At 38.2% G+C, this 21,927-nt stretch overlaps 1 protein-coding gene across 2 annotated transcripts; it reads left to right on the top strand.

Annotated features, from left to right (window-relative positions):
* The first annotated feature begins 282 nt into the window (after nt 1-282).
* Nucleotides 283-19,930, top strand: LOC143292818 (uncharacterized). 2 transcript variants are annotated; one of them, XM_076603416.1, is made up of 3 exons: nt 283-478; nt 5,319-7,452; nt 13,671-19,930. In XM_076603416.1, the coding sequence occupies exons 2-3, from the start codon at nt 5,500-5,502 to the stop codon at nt 19,002-19,004; spliced, it is 7,287 nt and encodes a 2,428-aa protein (XP_076459531.1). In that variant the 5' UTR covers nt 283-478; nt 5,319-5,499; the 3' UTR covers nt 19,005-19,930. The 2 variants fall into 2 exon arrangements, with proteins under 2 accessions (XP_076459531.1, XP_076459532.1); XM_076603417.1 differs by having other exon boundaries at nt 434-489.
* Nucleotides 19,931-21,927: the final 1,997 nt, after the last annotated feature.

The raw sequence follows: 21,927 nt of genomic DNA, 5'->3' as shown, positions 1-21,927 counted from the left end.
TGTTGAGGAAAATATCTGGATCGAAGTAAATACATTATGCCGAATCTCACTGTTAGAATAAGCACACAATCATATCGCAATCAGGTTACCCCACATCAGTATTTAGGCTGCGTCCGACCGACATCGACTGCCACACACTCGACACACCGACTGGCCTCGAGCCTTAGCCGACAACATACTGGCAACAGCAAATGCATAGGCCTACCGTAGCAGTTCAGTTGACGGCGCATATCATTAATATTTTATTTTTGCACAAACAAGGCTGAAGAGTGTACATACTTTTGACAGAATAACTACATGAACAAAACACAAAATAGTAGTTTTATCCAGAAACGGATCAGAACTGAGACAGAGAGATCAAATGGCTGGCCTACATTCCGCGCCGCGCATTCGCAAACAGTGTGCGAAAACAACGCAGGCCAACGACACTGGGCAAGCCAGTTCCATACAAAGAGCAGACAGGAGTGCGGTTACGAAGGTGACTTGATTGTATGTTTATTCTTGATTTGCTCTTTAAATGTTTTTGTTGTCATTCGGTGAACTTCAAAGAAACAAGGACATCAGAATTAAGGATTATTTCCTTTGTTTTTAGCTCGAGGTAATCGCTTTTCGGGTAGAGAAGAAGGCACAAGGAAGTGCGATGGCTGCTGTTACCATGGCGGATCTTGGGGGGGAAAAAAAGTGCTGAATTACTATCCGGAAACATCATCGAGAGCCTGATTTGTTTTATTTCGATCCTATATGGTTCTGATGGATTTTGGCATGATTTATTTATATGCAATGTTATTGAAAAGGATTACGGATTACGGATTCTGGTACTTGACTGTATCAGATCCCTGAAACTACTGCTGGAGCCGTACAGTAACGAGACAGCTGCATCCATAATGGGCTTGCAGCTGAAGTAAAAACTTAGTGAGGAGTGCTTCCCATGACTTAATGATTTAAGTAATATTTTTTAAATACTAATTTAGAAGCGTCGTTGGTGTTAACAGCCTGGAACAACTGATACAATCCACTGTAAAACCATGAACCCGACGAAGGGTTCCAAGTATGAAGTAGCGATTGTGAGGTCATAACCCTGCTTTTGGGTTTGAATATGAAACATTACTTTCGCAAAGAGTAAACAGTCAAGTAAAAAAAAGAAAAGAAAAAAAAGAAAAAGCCAAATATTATACACGACAACAAGATTGAGAACAGGACAATTGAAATGTAATTGAATCTGTCTCAAATCTCAAGAATTTTGTCAGATGTCATAAGGGGAAGAATTCCAAGAAAGATTAGGAAAGGTTAATATGATCTGTTATTCAGAAAGCTCCATATGTATCAAAACTATCATCCACCAAGTACATTTAATTCTTGATTAAGTTAAAGATGTCGCATAAAAAAAGGTGTTTTGGGCTGGGTCATCAAACTGACATTAATAAAGATTAAACTACATTTTTAGATCTAATCTGATAAAAACATCACATTCTGATTAGATCCTAAGCGAGGGAAATCTGTGTTCTTTCTTTTTTGTGCCTTTTAAACATGTCTTTTTATTCAAATACACAGGCATTTACAAGTGCTTTAATTTTTTTCCATACTTATGATAGAAAAAGGAAGGAATCTTGCACTGGTCACTTTGGATTTATTTTGTTTTCCTTTGTGGCAGTGACAAAGACCAGTTTTTTGCAAACTGCTTGAAAAGTTAAAGCACGTTTGTGTGCTCCAGTGATGATTTTACATGCATGTGTACAAAGCACACACAAATAACCATACACCACTTGATACTGATAGATTCCATTTTTATGAAGATATTTTCATTGTAATTGATGATCCTGCCAAACCTCACACCACTGTCTCTCTGTCACACCCCTTCCCCCCAAAAAAAACCCCAAACAACGAAAAGCAAAACAATGACTACAACAACAACACAAAAATGCTCTGTTCATGGCTTTAAATTGTTATAACTCCAGGACATGGTTTTTTGAGAAGGCTGTTGATCACTTGATGCTTGTGTTTAATCAAAATCATTTACAGTGTTTTTCAAAATAACTGGGGGAAATGGACAAATTATGAAACATACTTTTAGATCTAAGTTTTTAAAATGGTTAAGATCCAATAATTTCTTGTTCAGCTACATGGTTTTCAGAATAAGACTTTAGATAGTTTAAAGCTCAGATTTTGATATTTTCTCCTGTTTGTAAGATTTAGATGGTGTTCAGCCTAATGTAAACATTGACTAGCTGGAGGTCAGAGAATTTGGAAACATGGTTTGCTACAATTTCAGTTGAAAAATTAACCAGTATGGCTGAAGGCAAGAAGTCCATTTTATTGGATCTTATGATTATTAAAAAAAGAAAAAGAAAAAAAGTCTACTTCATTCCAGCAGTATTATTAAGGATTGAATTTAGAATTAAGAGTTAATGCAATTGTGAACCATTTATTTGTTAAAAAAAAAAAAAAAGCAAAAAAAAGCATGATTCTTAAGTATCTTTGGATAGGTGCTGAAAATGTCTCCACTTCTATTCCAGTTTTAGTCTCTGTTAACATCTGATTGTTGATCACAGGATTTAATCCAAGGACAGACTATTTCTGTTGTTTGATCTTTCTTTCCCTTTCTTTAACCCTACAGTGTTACAATGAAATGGCTGTAACTTGTTTCTGAGATAGCATGCCTCCATTATAATTGTGTGTAAAGGCACAGCTGCTGTTGTATGTGTCCAGCTATTCCAAGTAAATTTGTTGGTTTTAGTTGTTCTTTGACACTGTTGTGTTCAAAATGCTTTTCTTGTGATTTTTTTGTGTTTGCTTTGTGGATGAGATCCAAACAGAACTTAAGTTACTTTGTGAATTCATTGACTTATGATATCAGAATAAAAGTAATAAAGACTGATCTGAATATATAGGAGTCTGCATGATTTGGGAAAAAGGCTGATGTGGTCAGCAGTCAAGATCCTTCTTTAAAGTGTGCCAGATTCCCTTCTTCCTGACTTAATCACATTTTTCATGATCCAGCCAATGCAAAATGAGAGAAGGAAGGGCAATAACATGTTTTTTTTACGATTTGTGGTCTTGATGTCCAAAGGGTCTGTCAGAGTAGTTCAGTATATCACTTCTGACAGTTTTTGTCCAAGATCATTATGACAAAATCACTTGTGACAGTTTTTATACAAGAACATGATGACAATCTTGCTGGAAATGCCTTCCACATAGTTTCACAGGATTGGGTATATCTGAATGCTGTCTCAAAGGCCTTTTCAAAGTCAGTAAGTGGCATAAACATGTTTTTTTTTTTTTACTTTGCATTGCTTAACCCTTTGATTTCCAGAACTATTTGTGATTTTAGAAAAATAATCACAAACCTAAAAAAAAGTGATTAAAAAACACAAAAACACAAAAAACAACAACACAGAAGTATGTAAAAGTATATTTTTTTCTTGAAGGAAAATGAATGGAGAATGTAAGTATCATAAGTTTAGTGTTGACAGGATGAGATAACTCCCAATCAGGGGAAAATAACTCAGATTTGAAGGGGAAAAGTACACAAAATATTTTTGGGGAAAATGAAGAAAATAAAAGTTCTTTTAAAACAAATGGGTGGAAACAGTGCTAAAATATTAGCAAATGTATTAGACACAGCAACCAAGAGTAGTTATGTAGTTTTCCTCCACTGTTTTGTTGTTGTAAGGATAAACAGAATGTGTAACACTCACATGCACACCCTTCCACTCTCACACCCACAAACATTATAAAACAATAATACAACAAAAATGCTCACTATAATTTATAAACATTTCCATTTGAAGCTTTCATCTGGAGAGTTTCATAGTAAAAAAAAAAAAAAAACCCATTGAAATGAAGGTTTCAAGCTTAAATATTGGGTTTTTCTATGCCCACTTCCCGTACCTTGTTGCATGTAATCATCATCAGGATTACCAGAATCACTTAAGTTGATCAACAGCAACATTACTTTCATTTGCTATCATGTTTTCGTAGTTGCTGTTGACAACGTTCTGTGGAAAATCAAACAAAAATCTAGCCACCGCTTCTGTGCCATTTGTCCTGGCAGCCATGTTGACATGCTCAATAACGGTTTGCTTTACAAAACGCAAAAAAAACGCATCAAAATAGATAAAAAAACTTGCTGAGATATTGCTTTTAACCCGCATCAAGGTAGTTGCCATTTTCAAAGAAGTAAGCATATTCAAATGACTGCTGGACTGTTTATAATGCAGCTTCCCCTGAACCACTGATAATCTGCTGTCGAAAGCGAAAGGCTTAAGGATTTGTCTGGGTACAGATGTCATTGTGTGATATCATTTTTGGTATCCAGCTTGTTCTACATAGACTTTGTACTCAGTAGCAATAAATGTAAAAGGACGTGGGCTGGTCAAGGCTGTGTGTGTGTGTGCTGGCAAATCCCTTAGCACCTCTTGCCTGCTCATGACAGACTGCTACATCACACAGTATTTTGCTTCAAGAATTCAATGAATCTCTGATGCACTACTCACATTTTGGTTATCATTGAACTGGCCTTTGCTTCAAAATTGTAATTATGTATGCAATATAGCAACAAATCCACTTCAAATTTCCTGATATGTAGAAAGATGGGACCTAGTCAGTTGGTGTATCAGTTTTATGTTTGATTGCATAAGAAAATATGTATGCAGTATGGCTGATCACATGCTAACAGACCAAATGCTATAGTTTATAACCACTCTTATTTTGGGGTTTTATTAACTAGATGAATGACTGTGTTGGATGATAGTAACTTGTGCACAAGAATAAAAACAAAAACAAAAAAAGCCTATGAAACATGACCTGATTTGTGATATATAAAAAGATCATCACATATTTATTGAAAAATGGTTAGTTAAAAAAAGAAAAAAAATCTGGAGGAGAGGGAAGTCTGTTATAAAAGTTTGTTGGCAATTCTCTTTTTGTCCTTTCTTTTCCAGGTGTTTTTTTTATTTTTTAGATTACATATTAGTACCAGAGCCAAGAAAGAGGTTTATTGATTATAAAAAAAACAAACAAAAAAACAACAACCCCAAACAAACATGCCCCCCCCCACCCCCCTTCTACACACACAAACAAAATTAATCAAACAAACAGACCTACCTCCGTGTCCCTTTTGTCTTTCTCTTTCACAGGCTTCAGCCTGTACATTCCTAACAGGTCTGCAGTGGCTGTATGACCTCAGTTTGGTTTTGGTGTTGTGTTAGGGAATTTTGTTGTTTTAATTAGAACAGGTGTGCAGCCTATGCCATATACTTTGGATAGGATATATTATAACAAAAGCCATTGAAAGAAAATGAAAAATTGTTTTGTTGCAGATGCATCAGGTCAGACAGAGAAAGGATTCGTAAATGCAACCAAAGTGGAATGAAATGGTGTTTTATAGTGGTGAAACTGAAAACAACATGGAGATAGTGATGGAAAATCCTGCTGGCATGAAAAGTTCATAAAAATGAAGAAAAGTAAAAAGTTTAATAGGTATAGGAAATTTCTGTGAACATGGAAGTGCCAGAGTTCGAAGTGTACCTGGACATTGACGGAGCAGTTGAAGAAGATGAAGATACTGTTCAGTCTGGAAATGGTGCTCATTGTCCAGTTCCTTTGGATACTGGGGAACAAAGCATTCAGCTACCATGGCAGCCACCTGTTAATGGACTTGAATCAGGGAATACAACAAGAAACTTGAAGTCATCAGGCATACAGGGAAGTGCATCTGCACCTTCCACCAGTGGTGCACTTTCCACCAGTGGTGCATCTGCACCTTCCACCAGTGGTGCATCTGCACCTTCCTCCAGTGGTCGTTCAACACATCGACGTGGACATGATAGTGTGAGCGATAATGAAGAAGTTGATGTGGACACCCCATATGATGGAAAACTGTTAGGTCAAACCCAGATTAAAAGTGTACCCATTAATCAACAACAAACTCTTCTGTCAACATTGTTGAGTTACACTACAATGTCCAGTTCATGCACAGATGCTCCAAAGAAGTCAGATGTCCCCAAAAAAATTGCTGTTGCAAAGAAATCAACCACTCCTAAAAAAAGTGGGTCAACCTTTTCTGCAAAAAAGTCCACATCTCAGCATTCATTCCACAACATTCCATTGGTGTCATCAGATCCCCCACAGGAAGTCCGCAGAGTTGTATTAAATGTTGCAAAAAAATCCACATCAAAACAGTCAAAACCATCAGCAAGCAGTCTGAGTGCAAAAAACAATCCAGGAAGAGCAAAGACTGGAAAATGTTTGCAGGTAAAATTTGGTCCCAGAAAGTACCTGGGTAAAGAATCTTCACATGCCAAATTCAGCAGTTTATCCAGAGTTTTGATGAAGCCACCTGCAAAAAAAGTTGCCCAGAAAACACCCAAATCTTTCGCTTTTAGAAGTCTGAATCAAGCAGTGCCGTCCAGTTTCACATCTCAAGTAGGTAAAAAAATGTTTCCATGTCATGAAAGAAGCGGAGATAGAATTGCCTGTCCAGAATGCGGGGTGGTGGTTAAGACCTATTGTCTAAGGTCTCATCTGAAAACAGTGCACAATTTACCTATGAAAAATTGTACAAAGTGCAAAATTACCTTCACAGATCTGAACTTGTATAGTGAGCATTATGCCAGTCATTTGCAAGAAGAGGAAGATCACTTGACTGAGATAAATTCTTCACCAAGACTGAATGCATCCCGGGCATGGGATTCTCAGTTTGAAGGATCAAGAGAGCCCGTGGTGGCAAAAAAACAGCCTTCATCAACTGTAACCAGAGAGTCCTCTGAAGAAAAGATTTTAAGTGAAGACCAGTCTGTGTCAGACGAGACAGAATTTCCTCTTCAGGCAACACCACTTCATACTCCACCTTCAGTGAAGAAGAGAAAACTTTCATCATCATCAGTTTCAGTTGGACCATTTTCCAAACAGTGCAAATTTACAAATGAGAATCAAACAGTGACAGACAAAATTGCCTTTCCCTTTCATCCAAAACTGCCACCAAAGCATCGGAAACAAGGTTTTCATCCAAAGAAGAAGTGGTCATCCTTCTTCACCAAGAACAAAGGTTTGTCAGTTGAACATTCAGCAAGTTGTCAAGCTGAAATAAGCACCAATGTGATGTTTCCTGCCAAGCCAAAACTACCTTGTAAACCAAGAAAACCATTTTCTTCTTCGAAAATGAGACAGTTGTCTTCTGTGAGCAGGGACAATAAATATATTTATCCTGAAAACATTATGAGTGATGATCCAAGAGAAAGAAGAAATTCAACAGCAAGTGTGCAATCTGATGAAATGTCTGCTTATGGGACTTCAGAACTGTCAAGACCAGCTTCCCCTCTTTACAAGGAGAATTGGAAAATGGCCAATCGACGACAGGTGTCTGAGTCAAGTTTACAGGATCTGCCACCACCCAAAAAGCTGCGCTTTGATGTTGATGCTGCTGCTCCAGTCACCAAAAAGTACTGTGGCAAGGTTAGTATGAGATTTAATGTGGAATGACTGAAAAAGAAAGACTGCAGTTTGGCATAGTTTGTTTCAATGTCAGTTTAAAAACTGTGACTGGACAAAATCACTCTTAACAGTTGAGGGTGCTGCATTGGTGTATATGCCCTCAGTGAACAAATTTTGATCAGATGAGAAAGTACAATCATGGTATTTTAAAGAACTCTAGCAAAATGGTATTTGATATCATATTTGTACCAACCAAATGTAATGATGCATGTAACAACCAGCTCCAAGACTATGTTATCAAATCAAATTGTTAGAGTTACCGGGGTCTTCAGGTTGGTTGAAGAAATAAATGAGCAAGCTAGCATCCAAATGCTAAACGACCCAAGAGAAGAATCTGGAACAAATAGAATTTGGAACCATGATCTGCAGTGAAAGTTATAACTGTTGGTATTCCCAGCTTCATTGTTGCTTTTTGGAATTTTCGATGATTCCATAGATAATCTTCATTCCTTGTACATGTGCATGTGCACCCCCCCACATCCCCACCTCCCCCCCCCCCCCACACCCCATTTTTTTTTTTACAACTTGAATTAACAGTACACAGCAGTGCACTAACTATGCAATGCATTTGGTAAGCTCTGAAGACTTGACAGTTTGTGCATTGACTTGACAGGTTAAATATAGGTCAGTCTTACCATACTCGTAAAGTAAGGTAAAGGGGTATGCGTTTTTTTTTCTTTCTTTTTAAACAGCAGACTTATAGTGTATAGGTTTGGACCATTATGATTATCAGTATGTTTATATACAGTTTCCACATATGAAGAGTGGAAACTATGTTTTGTCCTCATCCCTATCATAGCCCCTGTTAGCTTTGAGTTTGAAAGTGAGAGAAATCGTGGGATTGCGAAAAAGTGTGGTCGTTCCCCTCCTCACAATGTGTGAGAAAGTGTGGGATGTCCCCCATATTTTTATCAAAATTATTTCCTTTATCATCAGAGTTGGTTTCATGTTTACTCCCAATGTATATCTCAGAGAAAATGAGAGAGAAGAAAAGAAAAGAGAAAAAGGAGAGTGATGACAACGATGAACATGATAATGACAGTGGCATTAGCGAAGACATCAACAGTGATGGCACTGAAACACGTCTATTTATTGTATTTCACATAAGATGGATCACTGCAATGCATCGACCTCAAATTCAACATTGTAATCAATAGCAAACAAGGAAATTAGGGCAATGTGTATAACTCAGATGGAAATATGATATGATATAATAATATAATATGAATTATAATGTAATATGTTATATATATAAAATATGATATGATAATATATAATACAATATGATATAGAATAGAAAAAGACTTTGAACTGAATCTTTCCCGAGGGATACGTGTTGGGAATCACATTAAATGATTTTACTTTCTACATAAATGTGATAGAGAAAAGGTTCCACAATGATTTACCCACAGAAAGTGAGCGTGAAAACTGGACCAAATAGTTCTGATGTTTGTTGTGATGCAACCTTAGGTTCTCTGTCACATTTATTTAGCATGTTCTTCATTTCATGCTTGCTCATTTATTCATCTGTGTCAGCATCCTTTCACATGCAAGATTGCACTGAAAATAGATGATCAGTTTCACAGAAGACACTCAAAATATGAAAATATTATGCACTGAAAATAGATGATCAGTTTCACAGAAGACACTCAAAATATGAAAATATTATTTTAAAAACACTCAGAACATGAAAGTGTTATTTTAAAAACAGAGTGAAAGAACAAAAAATCAACCAGCCAAGTCAACACACAAAAGGAAACACACACACATGCACACTCACTCACCCACTCATTCACCCACTGAGTTACTCACTAACATACACATGTATGCATTCACACATTTAAAAAAAACAAAAACAGTACTGTGCCATCACATTCACTGCCCATTGTTGTTGTTTTCACTAACCCCACTGTTATTAAGATCGTCGTTGTTGTCGCCCACATTTCTTGTTTCTTTTTCTCTGATTTCTTTTAGATCTGCATTGGGAAAAGACAAGATACCAAATCCAAATGACAAAGGAAATACATATTTTTGATAAATAAATAAAAGGGACTTCCCACGCTTTGTTACGCATTGTGACCCCATACAATTTCTCGCAATTGAGAGAAAACGTGGGAGGGGAATGACCACTTCTTGCAATCCCATGATTTCTCTCATGGTGAGAAAAATTGTGGGATTGTGAGAATTTGTGGGCTTACAGCCCAGTCTCCACTCCACATGCCTTGTCCAGGAAGCTCGGGACTTTGGCCCAAACAGGTACATACGTATAGTTGAAGTTAATTCTTTGATTCAGGTTTTGGATGCTAGAATTAGTCTTTATTAGTAGAACTAAGGTCATGCTGTATTACTTTCATTTATTTACTTATTAACTTGACAAACTAAAAAAAACAAACATAGAAACTTTGCAACAAGACTGGTACTCAGAATTAAAGTTTGTAAGAAATATTGTGCTCAAGTTCTCCAACCCCTGAAAACACTTCTTTGGCAGGCTTCCCATCAGACTTTGAAGTGCTCATAAGCTGAAGCTTATACCACTGTCACTCCTTTTTTCTTTGTTTTGTTTTTTGTTCTAAGTGTGTAAACAAGGTAGTTATGTAATCATTGTATTCACATGATCTCAGTTATCTATGTGTCCTTTGTCCATGTATAATCTTAACCAAAATAGTAGGATGGTAGGCAGTATCATGTATGAATAGGACCTTTGCAGACATGTCCTTAAATTTGTGATATGGTAAACTGGGTGAGATGTCAGATCAAGGTGATTATTTGGCACACACACACACACACACACACACACACACACACACACACACACACACACACACACAAAAAAAAAAAAAAAAAAAAAAAAAGGAAAAGAAAGAAAGAAAGATTGATTGCACAACTGTCTTGCATTCATTTTTCATCAAAGTTAATTTTGTGATTGGCCATCATGACACTATGTTAACAAGATCAGTTCAGAGGTCAAGATCACAGCTCGCCATATAATGGGAAAACCTGGTACTGTGGTAGAGTTTGTTCCCAACAAAAGAAACATATACATGTAATGATGTATGCAACCTTCACTCTAAAAAAAAGAAAGAAAAAAAAAAGGTCTAAACATACAGTGATTGTGATACAGTGGTTTATTGGTTGTTCAAGGGGAGGCTTTAAAGCTGATCAGTGGATCATGGTGAGATCACAATATGGCATAATGGAAGATGGAGGGGAGGGGGTTTTGGGGTGGGGGGGGGGGCGAGAATGTGGAAATAAGTAAGAGCTTGATGTTTTCACTAATCCACTAAATGAGTACTGTAATTTCAGTCCATTTTCACAGAACTGTTGTACAGTACAGTGATTGGTTTCTACCCCATCGATTAGTTTTTAACAGTGTTGGTCAGTTGACAAAAGTATAATTTCAAAATGTGTAAGTCTGTATCTCGCATCATTGTGGGTATAATAATGAGAAGTGAACATCTAAAAAGATGGCAAAATATACCCTGGCTGGCCGTCAGTAAAAGATATGCATTTGTTTTGATTTTTGAATTTCTTTAGTACAACACAGTAACAATGGATTTGTTTTGCAGCCTATTTTATCTGTATTTTCATCAATATTAAAAGCTACCCACTTCCCAGTTAACCTCTTTAGTGCCCCTTTCACACACACATAATATCATTATATGCATACATCAGTGTTATTTTAGAATTGTTCAGTTTTATTTTAAAGTTGATGTATATTTAGATAGCCTTGAGTCAGAAACCTTTATATGTCTAGTTTTCATTATCTGTGATGATCAACAGCCAGTCTTTCTCTGTTTGGTTATTAGTTTTTACTGGATGTTATTTTCAGTAGCTGTTTCAGAAATTTTCAAAATGGCGGACAACAAAGCACACCTGGCTCTGTTGGTTTGTAACGGCAGCGTGTTGCAAAAATCCTAGAACTAATATAAATTATTTTATCACTAAAGATGTTGCACAAGCTTTACAAATCATTGAAGATGATGAAGGTATTGCTTTTGGTGGCAAAATCTTGTCAGATGGTTCGCTTGACGAGAATGAAAGAGAATGATGATTTGCCAAGAACTGTTTACCAATAGTTGTAGAGCTAGATGTTGCAATAAACAGTAGGGACAGGGAGGGAGAGAGAGATTGATCAAGGGTGTGGAACAATCTTGTGTGTTGCACCAATCACCAGACCAGCATGAATTAAAACAAAACATGCTGACATTGTTTAAAGAGAGGGAGCTGTCACATGCAGCAAACATTTTTATCTGAACAGCACTCAGTCCCCTCCTGCTCTGTGTGCCAACTGGTAAATGTGTTTTGGGTGTGTGTGTGTGTGATTTCCATTTAAAAAAGCCCAACTAAACTAAAAGATACAGTTTGCTGACTGCATTTCTATAATAGTTGCCAAGATACTGTGAGTGAATGATGGCCTGAAAATGTATAGAATAGCTAAACTTCAGATTCAGAATATAATTCATGACACAATATGTCTGTAGGTTAAGGTGGCAGATTTAGTTTTTATTTTTCCTACATTTTCTAGGTTATTTTTAGCTGCTTTTGTGAACTATCTATCATGTGATATATATTCAGAAAGTATGTGAAATTGATCTCACATTTATGTGGTTCATTCATTGTTATGTCAAATAAGTATCTATCAGAAATTGACAGTCTGTTCATTTTCTTTCCAGAACAGTATGGGTTATGTTTACTTTTCTTGCAGTGGTTTGAGTGGCTGAATTCTTTATTACCCTCAGCAACCAAAAATCGCCTGGTAGATAAGAAGCACAAGCCAAAATAATGCCCAGCACTGTGTGGTTGTGTGACATTTCAGCGCTTGACAGCTATGGAAAGATTTAATTTTGTTGTAATTTTTCCCTCAGTTATTTGTCATTATTAGAGTGGTTAATTTAGAACAAATCATGTACAAGTCATGAATGGAAGGCTATGGGTTTCTTCCTTTCTTTGCTTTGGCTTTCTTCCTTGTTATACATTATCATATCAAGGCATGTTGGCCTGATAAGATAACTAAGGCCTTTTGCCCGTTTGAAGTGGGGAAGAAAGAGCATCCCCACATATGAGCATTTTTCAAACATTGAGTGTGCAATGTTTGTCAGTTCATAAATAAAATATCTAGATGAGTTTTGTATTGAAATTCTGTAAATCAATGTCAAGATGATTTTTAAAAGTATTCACTGTTCCTGCGGAAACATCTTGTAGCAAATTATTCTAAACATTTGTTACCATTTGTTAGAATGGCAGTTGAACACAAAACATTGTCTGAAGGATGTATTCAATGTAGAGTAACATTATTATTAATAATATTATGATATCATACTGATAAAAAGTTAAGTTTCAGTAGAAGTTTTGTTGGCTGAGCCCTTCATTCTGCCTGCCTTTATTCAGAACAAAATCATGAAATGTGAGTGTGTACCACCAAAAAAAGTTTGGTTTGCTTAATTCTAATGTTCTTCGATTTTGGATCATTTTCACTTTTGACAGGCAATTATTTTCTTTGGAAATACTATAGGTTTTATCACACCAATGGGCAGTGCCTCCAAGATTTAAAAAAAAAAAATTATTATTATTATTTTTTTTTAGCATGGCCATCAACACCTTGTATTAATTGGTTGATTTACAAGCAAGGGTTTAATAGTTTAAGCACAATATATATTTTTTTTTCATTAGCTGTCACCATGTTCCACACTGTTTTAGTGGCATTATGCTCATGTCGTTTATCTCGAGTCCCCAATACACAGATATGTCTTAGTTTGTCTGTGGCATTCCTGACATCGGCAGTCACATAGGAGTGTATGCTGAGTGTTTGTCTTGAACATTTTATTTGGTCATTGACTAGGACAAACCCTCAGCTTGATGACCAGTCTGCAAAAAATGTTTGGAAATTTTATTTGATCATGGACTGGCCTCAGCTTGATGACCAGTCTGCAAAAATGTTTGGAAATTTTATTTGATCATGGACTGGACAAACTCTCAGTCTCAGCTTAATAACCAGTATGCAAACATTTTTTATCCATTTCCCTAGTGCTTAGCAAAATGTCTTTTGTTTTGACAATCTTTTATTTCAAGTGATTGATAATACATGGTTGAAAAAATATTTTTTATTTTTTCAGCATCCAACAATTCCAATTGAATATATTCATTGAACTTCATTAAACTTCATATGACTCTCTTTGCAGGCAACTGTTTCTTTGGTTTCACTGGAAACTGCATCCAGACCCTATGACTGCAAGAAATGCCTGGCAGCATTCCATGTGGCTCTTCAGTGTCCTCGTTCGTTTAGACTGCATTCACAGACCAAGCCCTATGCCTGCAGCAGTTGCCCAGTAGCATTTGCTCTTCCTGGACAGCTGAAGGCTCACCAAGATGGTCAGTGCTGTGCAGGTCCTTTTAAACATGAGGATGATGAGGATGCTGCTGCATTTCACACATCTCTTAGACGTCACAGGATACCTGGCTCACCACATTCCCAAGAACTTGCGCAGAACATACAGGCAAAGAGTTATGGGAAAGGTCAATTGTTTGAGTGTGACAAGTGCAAAGAAACGTTTCAGTATCGTTCTTTGCTTTTGCGTCATATTCCTTATCACTCTTACCAGTATTCTTGTGGAATCTGCAAGAAGGCATTTGTACAGAAGGTGGATTTGCTGGATCATCTTCAAATAATGCACGATGGTCGCATGTTGCTGCGGTGCAAATACTGTGAACAGAAGTATGATGACATGTCAGTGTTTGACGACCACATTCTCACTCATAAAGATGGTACTGTAGTTCCATGCACTGTATGCAGCCAAGTATTCAGCAGCTCCAGACAAATGCAGATACACATGACTGTTTCACATGGTGTTTCTCAGAATGTCATGGCTTGCCAAGTCTGTGGAAAGCGGTTTAAACAAGCAAGGCTTTTGTCTATTCACATGAGAGTTGCTCACAAGAATGCAAAAACAGTTACTGATTGCAACATTTGTGGAAGGATGTTCAAACAAGCAAAGCATTTGTCTGTTCACATGAAAGTTGCTCACAAAACGTCAACACCAATAGTTACAAAATTCCTGTCCTGCAGATTTTGCCACAAAGTATTCCACAATAGACAAGGTTTAGCATCACACTACAAGTTGCGGCATGGTGTGTCTTTGTCAGTTGCTGTATCAACTGAAAGTATGAAGAATGTGAAGAATGTTTCTGACTTGCCCACAAAACCGTCAGTGTCTTCTTCCCAACCCAAACCTAAATGTCCATCAACAGCTGTCAAGGTGGAAACAAGCAATTCTGGTGAGGAGATGAGCAGAACATGTCACCTGTGTAAGAAGACTTACAGTGAAAGAAAAGTACTGGTGTCACATTATCAACGTTTCCACAGAATGGAGCCACCAGGGGTGAAACTCAAGGAAACCAGCATTTCTGGTGAATTAATTACCAGAACATGTCACCTGTGTAATAAGACGTACAGTAAAAGAAAAGTACTGGTGTCACATTATCGCCGTTTTCATGGACTAGAACCACCAGGGGTGAAATCCATGAACTCAATGAAGTGCCAGATCTGTGGCAAAGTAGTGTTCTCACTTCAGGGTCTGAAGGTCCATTATAAAATTCGCCATAGACGAAAAATTCCTGAGGAGGTCAGAGCAGCTCATGGGGTTGAACCCAAGCCACTTGAAAGTGAACCTGTGCCAGTGGCATGTGAACCCAAGGCAATTGCTGCATCCAAAGGTCGATGTAGATGTGGCATATGTGGCAAATTCTTTTTATACACCTGGAGTTTGTTCAGGCATCAAAGACTCTACCACAAAAATAGCATAAAAGGTATATTGAAACCAAAACCAAAGCCAATACAGAACACAAATTCTCATGTGTATGTGAAAACTTCATTGAAAGCAAATTCGCTATCTTTTCAGAAGAGAAAACCCTGGTCTTGTTCAGTCTGTGAGAAGTCTTTTGTGTTACGTAAGACTATGCGTATGCATGTGAAATCTGAACATCCTAAAGATTTTGATGATCAGAGATTTGGAGGAAGAAAATGTCTTAAATGTAGGAAAACTTTTGGTAGCAGAACAAAACTTTCTATGCACATGAAGACTTGTGGTCTGAAGCAACGAGCCCAAAAGCAACCTGTATGCAATACCAACTCAGACAAAAGGATTGGTGAATTCAAGTGTACAATGTGCGAGAAAGTGTTCAGCTGGAGACAAAATTTGATTCGTCATATGCAGGCAGATCATAAACTGTCAAAAGATGTGATTTTGTACAATATGACACATCAGAAACTTGCTCAAGCAGAAAAATCTTATCCCTCTGAGTTGAAATTCTATTTGTGTGAAATATGCAAGGTATGCTTCACTGCACGGCAGCCACTTGCGAGACATCAGCGGCGTAGGCATGGTGGAAAGTCCAGTGGCTTTCAGTGTAGACGCCGAGCCTGCAAGAAACATTTCACAAAAAATGATGCATTACTTCACCACATCAAAATAGCTCACCCAGAAATGTCTGTCTACTGGTGTCAAGGTTGCAATTCTGGATTTGAGACTTCTGGTGAACTCTACAGCCACAGATGCTTCCTTGCTAAACAGCCAGGTACATTGCCCTCTAACTTACGGCTATATTGGGGGGAAGATGACACAATGGAAGGCAGTTTTACTTCTTTGTCAGCAGAACAAGTTTGTCGCTACAGGTGCATGATATGTGACATGGGCTTTCATATTGCTCGAGAATGGACCAAACATATGCAGGAGCACACTGAAAATGTGGGAGAAATTCCAGAAACATCCACACATCATGAACAAGTGATGGAGGCAACAGACAAGGTCAGGTTGAGCATTTTTGATGTCCTGTCAGCTGATAGTATTTTTTCATGCAAATTCTGTAAAGTGATATTCAGTGATGAAAATGAAATGAACCTTCATATTTGTGAACAGCCTGTAGCCACAAATACTGGCACAAAGAAGACAAAAAAGAAACGCAAGAGCCGTAACCTTGAACCTGTCAAGTGCACAGTTTGCTTAAAATTTTTCTCACCCTTATCCATCAAGAGGCATATGATGAACATTCATTCTTTGCCCATGAGAATCTGCACAAAGTGTAATGTTGTTTTTACTGATTTGGAACGCTACAGGAGGCACAATGAATACCATCACCAACATGAAGGAAGTGTGACAGAAGGAGCAGTTGCTGTATCCAATGAAGATGAACTGAATGAAGAATCAGTTACATTTTTTATCTGCCAGGTGTGTGGTGGCCTGTTTTCTGATACAGATTCTTTGGAATCCCATGCATGCTCTGGGGGAAATAATGAAGAGATGGCTGGAATTCAGTATGAATCTGAAGCTGTTGGGAATGTTGATGCATTGGAAAGTCATCATACTCACAGTCAATCCAGTGAATATGAGACAGTTTCACACTATTCCAAGCAAGGCTGTCAGTCATCTGCAAATGATGACATGTACTCCCATTTGAACCCTGAAAGTGAAGGGTTAGTTGAAAGCCAGACTATGGACACCTCATGTGGAGATGCGTTTGATGATGGTTTTCATACAAGAATAGTGATTGAAAGTGTAAGAGGTGGAGCAACAGCTGAGTCTGATACTGAAAATGAAAGAGGCATTGCAACAGTTGAGTCTGACACAAATGTGTATGGAAAAGAATCAACTTTGAGTAACACAGACACGGGCATGGATGTGGGAAATGAAAACGCCTGCAAGCAGTCAGTGTCCTCATGCAGAGTTTCATCTGAGGAGGTACTGTTAAACAGCTCACCTGAGACATTGCTTGTTGCTCCTGACTCATCAGAACTTAAAACTTACTGTGTTGATGTAGAAGAGAATGCACCAAGGCCTCAGGAACAAGCTCAATCTGACACTGATCAAACTGTATCGGCAAGGGTACCCTTCTCTCATGATCCTCCTCCGGAGCCTGTAGTCAGAAGTGCAGAAAGTGTCGACATTAGTGAAACATCTCAATCAAATCAGCCTGTAGAAGCCAGCACTGAAATCCACAGAATCTTTCAGTATCAAGAAACACATACTGAAAGTGAAACTAGTCCAACCATGCAGTCTGCAGAAGCAGACATTGGTACTTGTGGAAGTACTCCATATAAAGAGCGAGAATCTGAATCCACTCTAAGTGAAGCAGGAGAGGCTGTAACTAATCAGAAAGCTCATTGTGAAGAAGCAAGTGTTGTCCCGGGGGATGCCTTGCCCACAAACTGTGCCAGTACAGGTGAAAATTCATCAGGCATGATAGCTAGGGAGGGTCGGGCAGAACTTAGACCATGTGGTCAGCCTCAAGGTCATCAGGAACAAGGCAAGATAGCTCAAGAGCGTCAGGGAGAACTTGGACCATACAGTCAACTTGAAAGTCATCTGGAACAAGGCATGATAGCTAAGGAGAGTCGGGCAGAAATTGGACTATATAGTCATCCTCAAGGTCATCCGGAACAAAACATGATAGCTAATCAGGGTCATGCAGAACTTGGACCATACACTCAGACTCAAGGTCATCAGGAACAAGGCATGATAGCTAAGGAGGGTCATGCAGAACTGGCACCATACCAGTGTGGTCAGCCGCAAGGTTATTGGGAACAAGGCATGAAAGCTAAGCAGGGTCAGGCAGAATTTGGACCATACAGTCAGCCTCAAAGTCACCTGGAACAAGGCATGAAAGCTAAGGAAGGTCAGGCAGAATTTAGACCATACAGTCAGCCTCAAGGACCATATGGTCAGCCGCAAGGTTATCAGGAACAAGGCATGATAGCAAAGGAGGGTCGGGCAGATTTTAGACCATACGGTCAGCCTCAAGGACCATATGGTCAGCCTCAAGGTCATCAGGAACAAGGCATGATAGCAAAGGAGGGGCAGGCAGAATTTAGACCATACAATCAGCCTCAAGGACCATATGGTCAGCCTCAGTGTCATCAGGAACAAGGCATGATAGCAAAGGAGGGTCAGGCAGAATTTGAATCATACAGTCAATCTCAAGGATTGTATAGTCCGCCTCAAGGTCATCAGGAACAAGGCATGAAAGCTAAGGAGGGTCAGGCAGAACTTCGACCAAACAGTCAGCCTCAAGGACCATACGGCCAGCCTCATGGTCAGCAGGAACAAAGCATGATAGCTAAGGAGGGTCAAGTAGAACTTGCACCGTTCGGTCAGCCTCAAGGACTGTACGGTCAGCCTCAAAGTCATCAGGAACCAGGTGTGATAGCTAAGGAGGGGCAGGTAGAGCCTGGACCATTCGGTCAGCCTCAAGGACCATACGGTCAGCCTCAAAGTCATCAGGAACAAGGCATGATATCTAAGGAGGGTCAGGCAGGATTTGGACCATACGGTCAGCGGCAAGGACTATATGGTCAGCCTCGAGGACCATACGGTCAGCCTCAAGGTCATTTGGAACAACGCATGATAGCTGAGGAGGGTCAGGCAGACTTTGGACCGTACAGTCAGCCTCAAGGTTATCTGGAACAACAGGGGATTCAAGGTGCTTATGTTCAAGGAATATATGAAAAGCAAACTGGTTTCTGAACTTGGTGACCATCTATAGAAAATCTGGAAGGGGGTGTGTTGAAATGATATAGATTTTGACATTTTGTGTGGTGTTTGGGGATGGAGACTGTTCCCCTGTGAAGCCAAAGTGCTTTTCTCATCAGGAGGAAAGTTTCTTCCTTTCATTGTACACCCTCAGGGTCATATCTGAAAGGACAGGTGAATGTAATTTTGAGCAAAACTTCTGATTTAAAGGAGATTTTTAACATTTTGTAGAACTTTCTACATTTAGTAGAACTGCAAATAATTGAGAGAGCATTCTGACTGATCTTCTGTTTTCTTTAGAAAGAAGTTCCAGTGAATTGCCCGATTGAAAGCTTCAGTTAAAAGTAAAACTACAGCTTATTTTGAGTCAACTTCCTGATTTTTGGCTTTGCATACATATTTTATATAGCTTTAAATTTTTTTCTTTATACCTTTTTTAAGTTTTTTTTTTTTTTATACTGTAATGCCATTGGTTTGACTGGCTTAATATGTGCTTTGATTGGTCTTATTCATTCAGCTGCCTTCTGTCAATCCTTTATTGTCTTGTCTAAACCTTGGACTGATACTGTGACACCCAGGATGAAAAATTGAGATTGACATGATCAACATTACACTTGATAACAATATTCAGTACATGTATCTGTTGTCAGCAGCTCATTTGGTAGTCTCCAGAACATGTTTGTGTCTTTTTTTTTCTTTTTTCTTGGGAGTGCTGAATGAATCATATCAGTTGGTATATTGTATACCCAGAACAGGAACAACTGAACTCCCGAAACTCCTATTTGGACCAAATTCACCAGGCCACCCAACTAGGAATTAATGGACAATGTTACAACAGTGTTAAGCAACACTTGTATTATAATTTTTTTGTGCATTATTATTGCATATATATATATATATATATATATATATATATATATATATATATATATATATATATATATTTATATATATTCTGAAGCATGGTTTTTGAAAATGCGGTAACAGATTTAGAGCAACTCTTATTTTGAAACTGTTTTGGAATTATCTTTGCATTTGCTGTCGCACATTCAATCTGCATGATGAATAAAACTGTTTTCTGCATTGCTGGGTTTCATTTATATCAATTTTAACAGCGCTGAGTTTGTTCAGCTTTTAGAATTTTCCTAAGTCCTTGGAATGCCATAGACTGAGGAATGTCCTCAACACTAGGCAGAGAGCACTGCTAAGATCACTTGTCTTGCCAAGGTCCTGCTGGCTGCCATAGAGCTTGGCCCTTTTGGAGTTGGATCTGATCATACTGCCTGTCATTCTGCTAGATGAAGAGGGCTCCTCTGAAGAACATGGGTAGCTGTCTGGTCATCTTGATGATCATAGCAGGTTGGGGAGGGCGCCAACCTGAACATCTTCCTTGTTCATTTGAGTGTAGAGTTGGTTGTGGCCTGTTCGGATCCTCACCACGATCACTTGTTGCTTTCTGGACAGATGGTGATTGTAATCTTTTTAGTTTCAGGAGTGACCTCATGATGCTCCTCTTCTCACAGTAGCTGACACTGTGGCCTGATTTGTGTTTTGGAGTCACACAGTAAACATGCCAAAATAAAACGCCCTGAGGAAAAGTGTAGAAAACGCAAGTATGAGATGACAGTTGCTTTTCATGATTGAACAATAACAATGATCAGTTGTGAGGTCCAACTGTCTCCTTTTTAATCTTAGTTATAAATTGAAACCACATCCTAAATGCTATATTTTGGCCAGAGAAGGGTCGATCAAAGATGATGCTTTCTTTAATGAAACTTTGGATTCAGGGCTCTATTTTTCCTGCTGTATATATGTGTGTGTGTGTGTATGTGTGTGTGTGTGTGTGTACATATATATATAAATGTTTGTGTGTAATGTTACTGGTAAAAGTATGGTAAATAGCAAGCTCTGTTGTGAGTTTTATGGTAAATAGCAAGCTCTGTTGTGAGTTTTAGTCTGAAATACTCCTTTGTGCTGATGCCCCATCATGGCAGTTGCTTCCAAAAGACCAGTTTGCTGCAGAAATATTATTACATAACCCTCACACATGCACACACACATACACACACACACACACACACACACATGCTTTGTATTATGCCTTGTTCATTATCGCAGTGTTGCCAGTCTCACTGTTCTCAGTATACAAATGTACATAGAATTGATCCCCTGTGGGATGCTGGGGATCATAATACAGACAGCATCCCCACTTTCTGCATTTTTTTTCTTCTTCTGCCCCGTCATCTGCCCCATCATTTTCAGTTCTAGGATGATTTTTGTTTGTGACAGAGTTTTTGTTTTATCACATTTGGATTTTGTATTTATTTGGCCAGTCCTGATATGACCATGTGCAGTTTGTCAGACTATAAGCAAAAAATGTTAAATGTCATAACTTGCATTTTGTTGTTGTTTAAGATTCAGCCAAAATAATATTGTTCCTTGAGACAGTGTTAAGTGTGTACAGTATTATGACGGATCTATATTTTTTCTGATGATTTGTATTGAGTGTATCAGTTCCGTGAAATGAAACGGATAATGCCTGTATGAATTGGTGGAGGTGATTTATGTGATTTTCTATTTCATTTCTTTTAATAAATTTTGAAATGGTGATTATTGTTCCTCTGCATTAGAAACAAGTAACCTTATATATCGTCTCACACTCTTCCCACTTGTTCTTCAGTTATTAGAATTTCCAGCTTGAGCCATTTTCTTTTAGGGTGCCATTCATTTTTGTTTTGATCCGTACATTTGAGCGGTTGAAACTTTGAAAGGATTAAGAGAAGTTTGTATCAGACAAGAATCATCATTCATTGGAATGCAGACTGTGTTTTGTAATTATTTTATCCTTTTTTGCTGATACTGTTCTACAGTAGTTTGCCATTTTACATATTTTACATCCATTTTACATATTTTGTAT

The sequence above is a fragment of the Babylonia areolata genome, chromosome 18 (assembly GCF_041734735.1).
Source record: "Babylonia areolata isolate BAREFJ2019XMU chromosome 18, ASM4173473v1, whole genome shotgun sequence".
Lineage (NCBI taxonomy): Eukaryota > Metazoa > Mollusca > Gastropoda > Neogastropoda > Buccinidae > Babylonia > Babylonia areolata.
The sequence above is the reverse complement of the archived record's forward strand: the minus strand, read 5'-3'. Positions and strand labels throughout refer to the sequence as shown.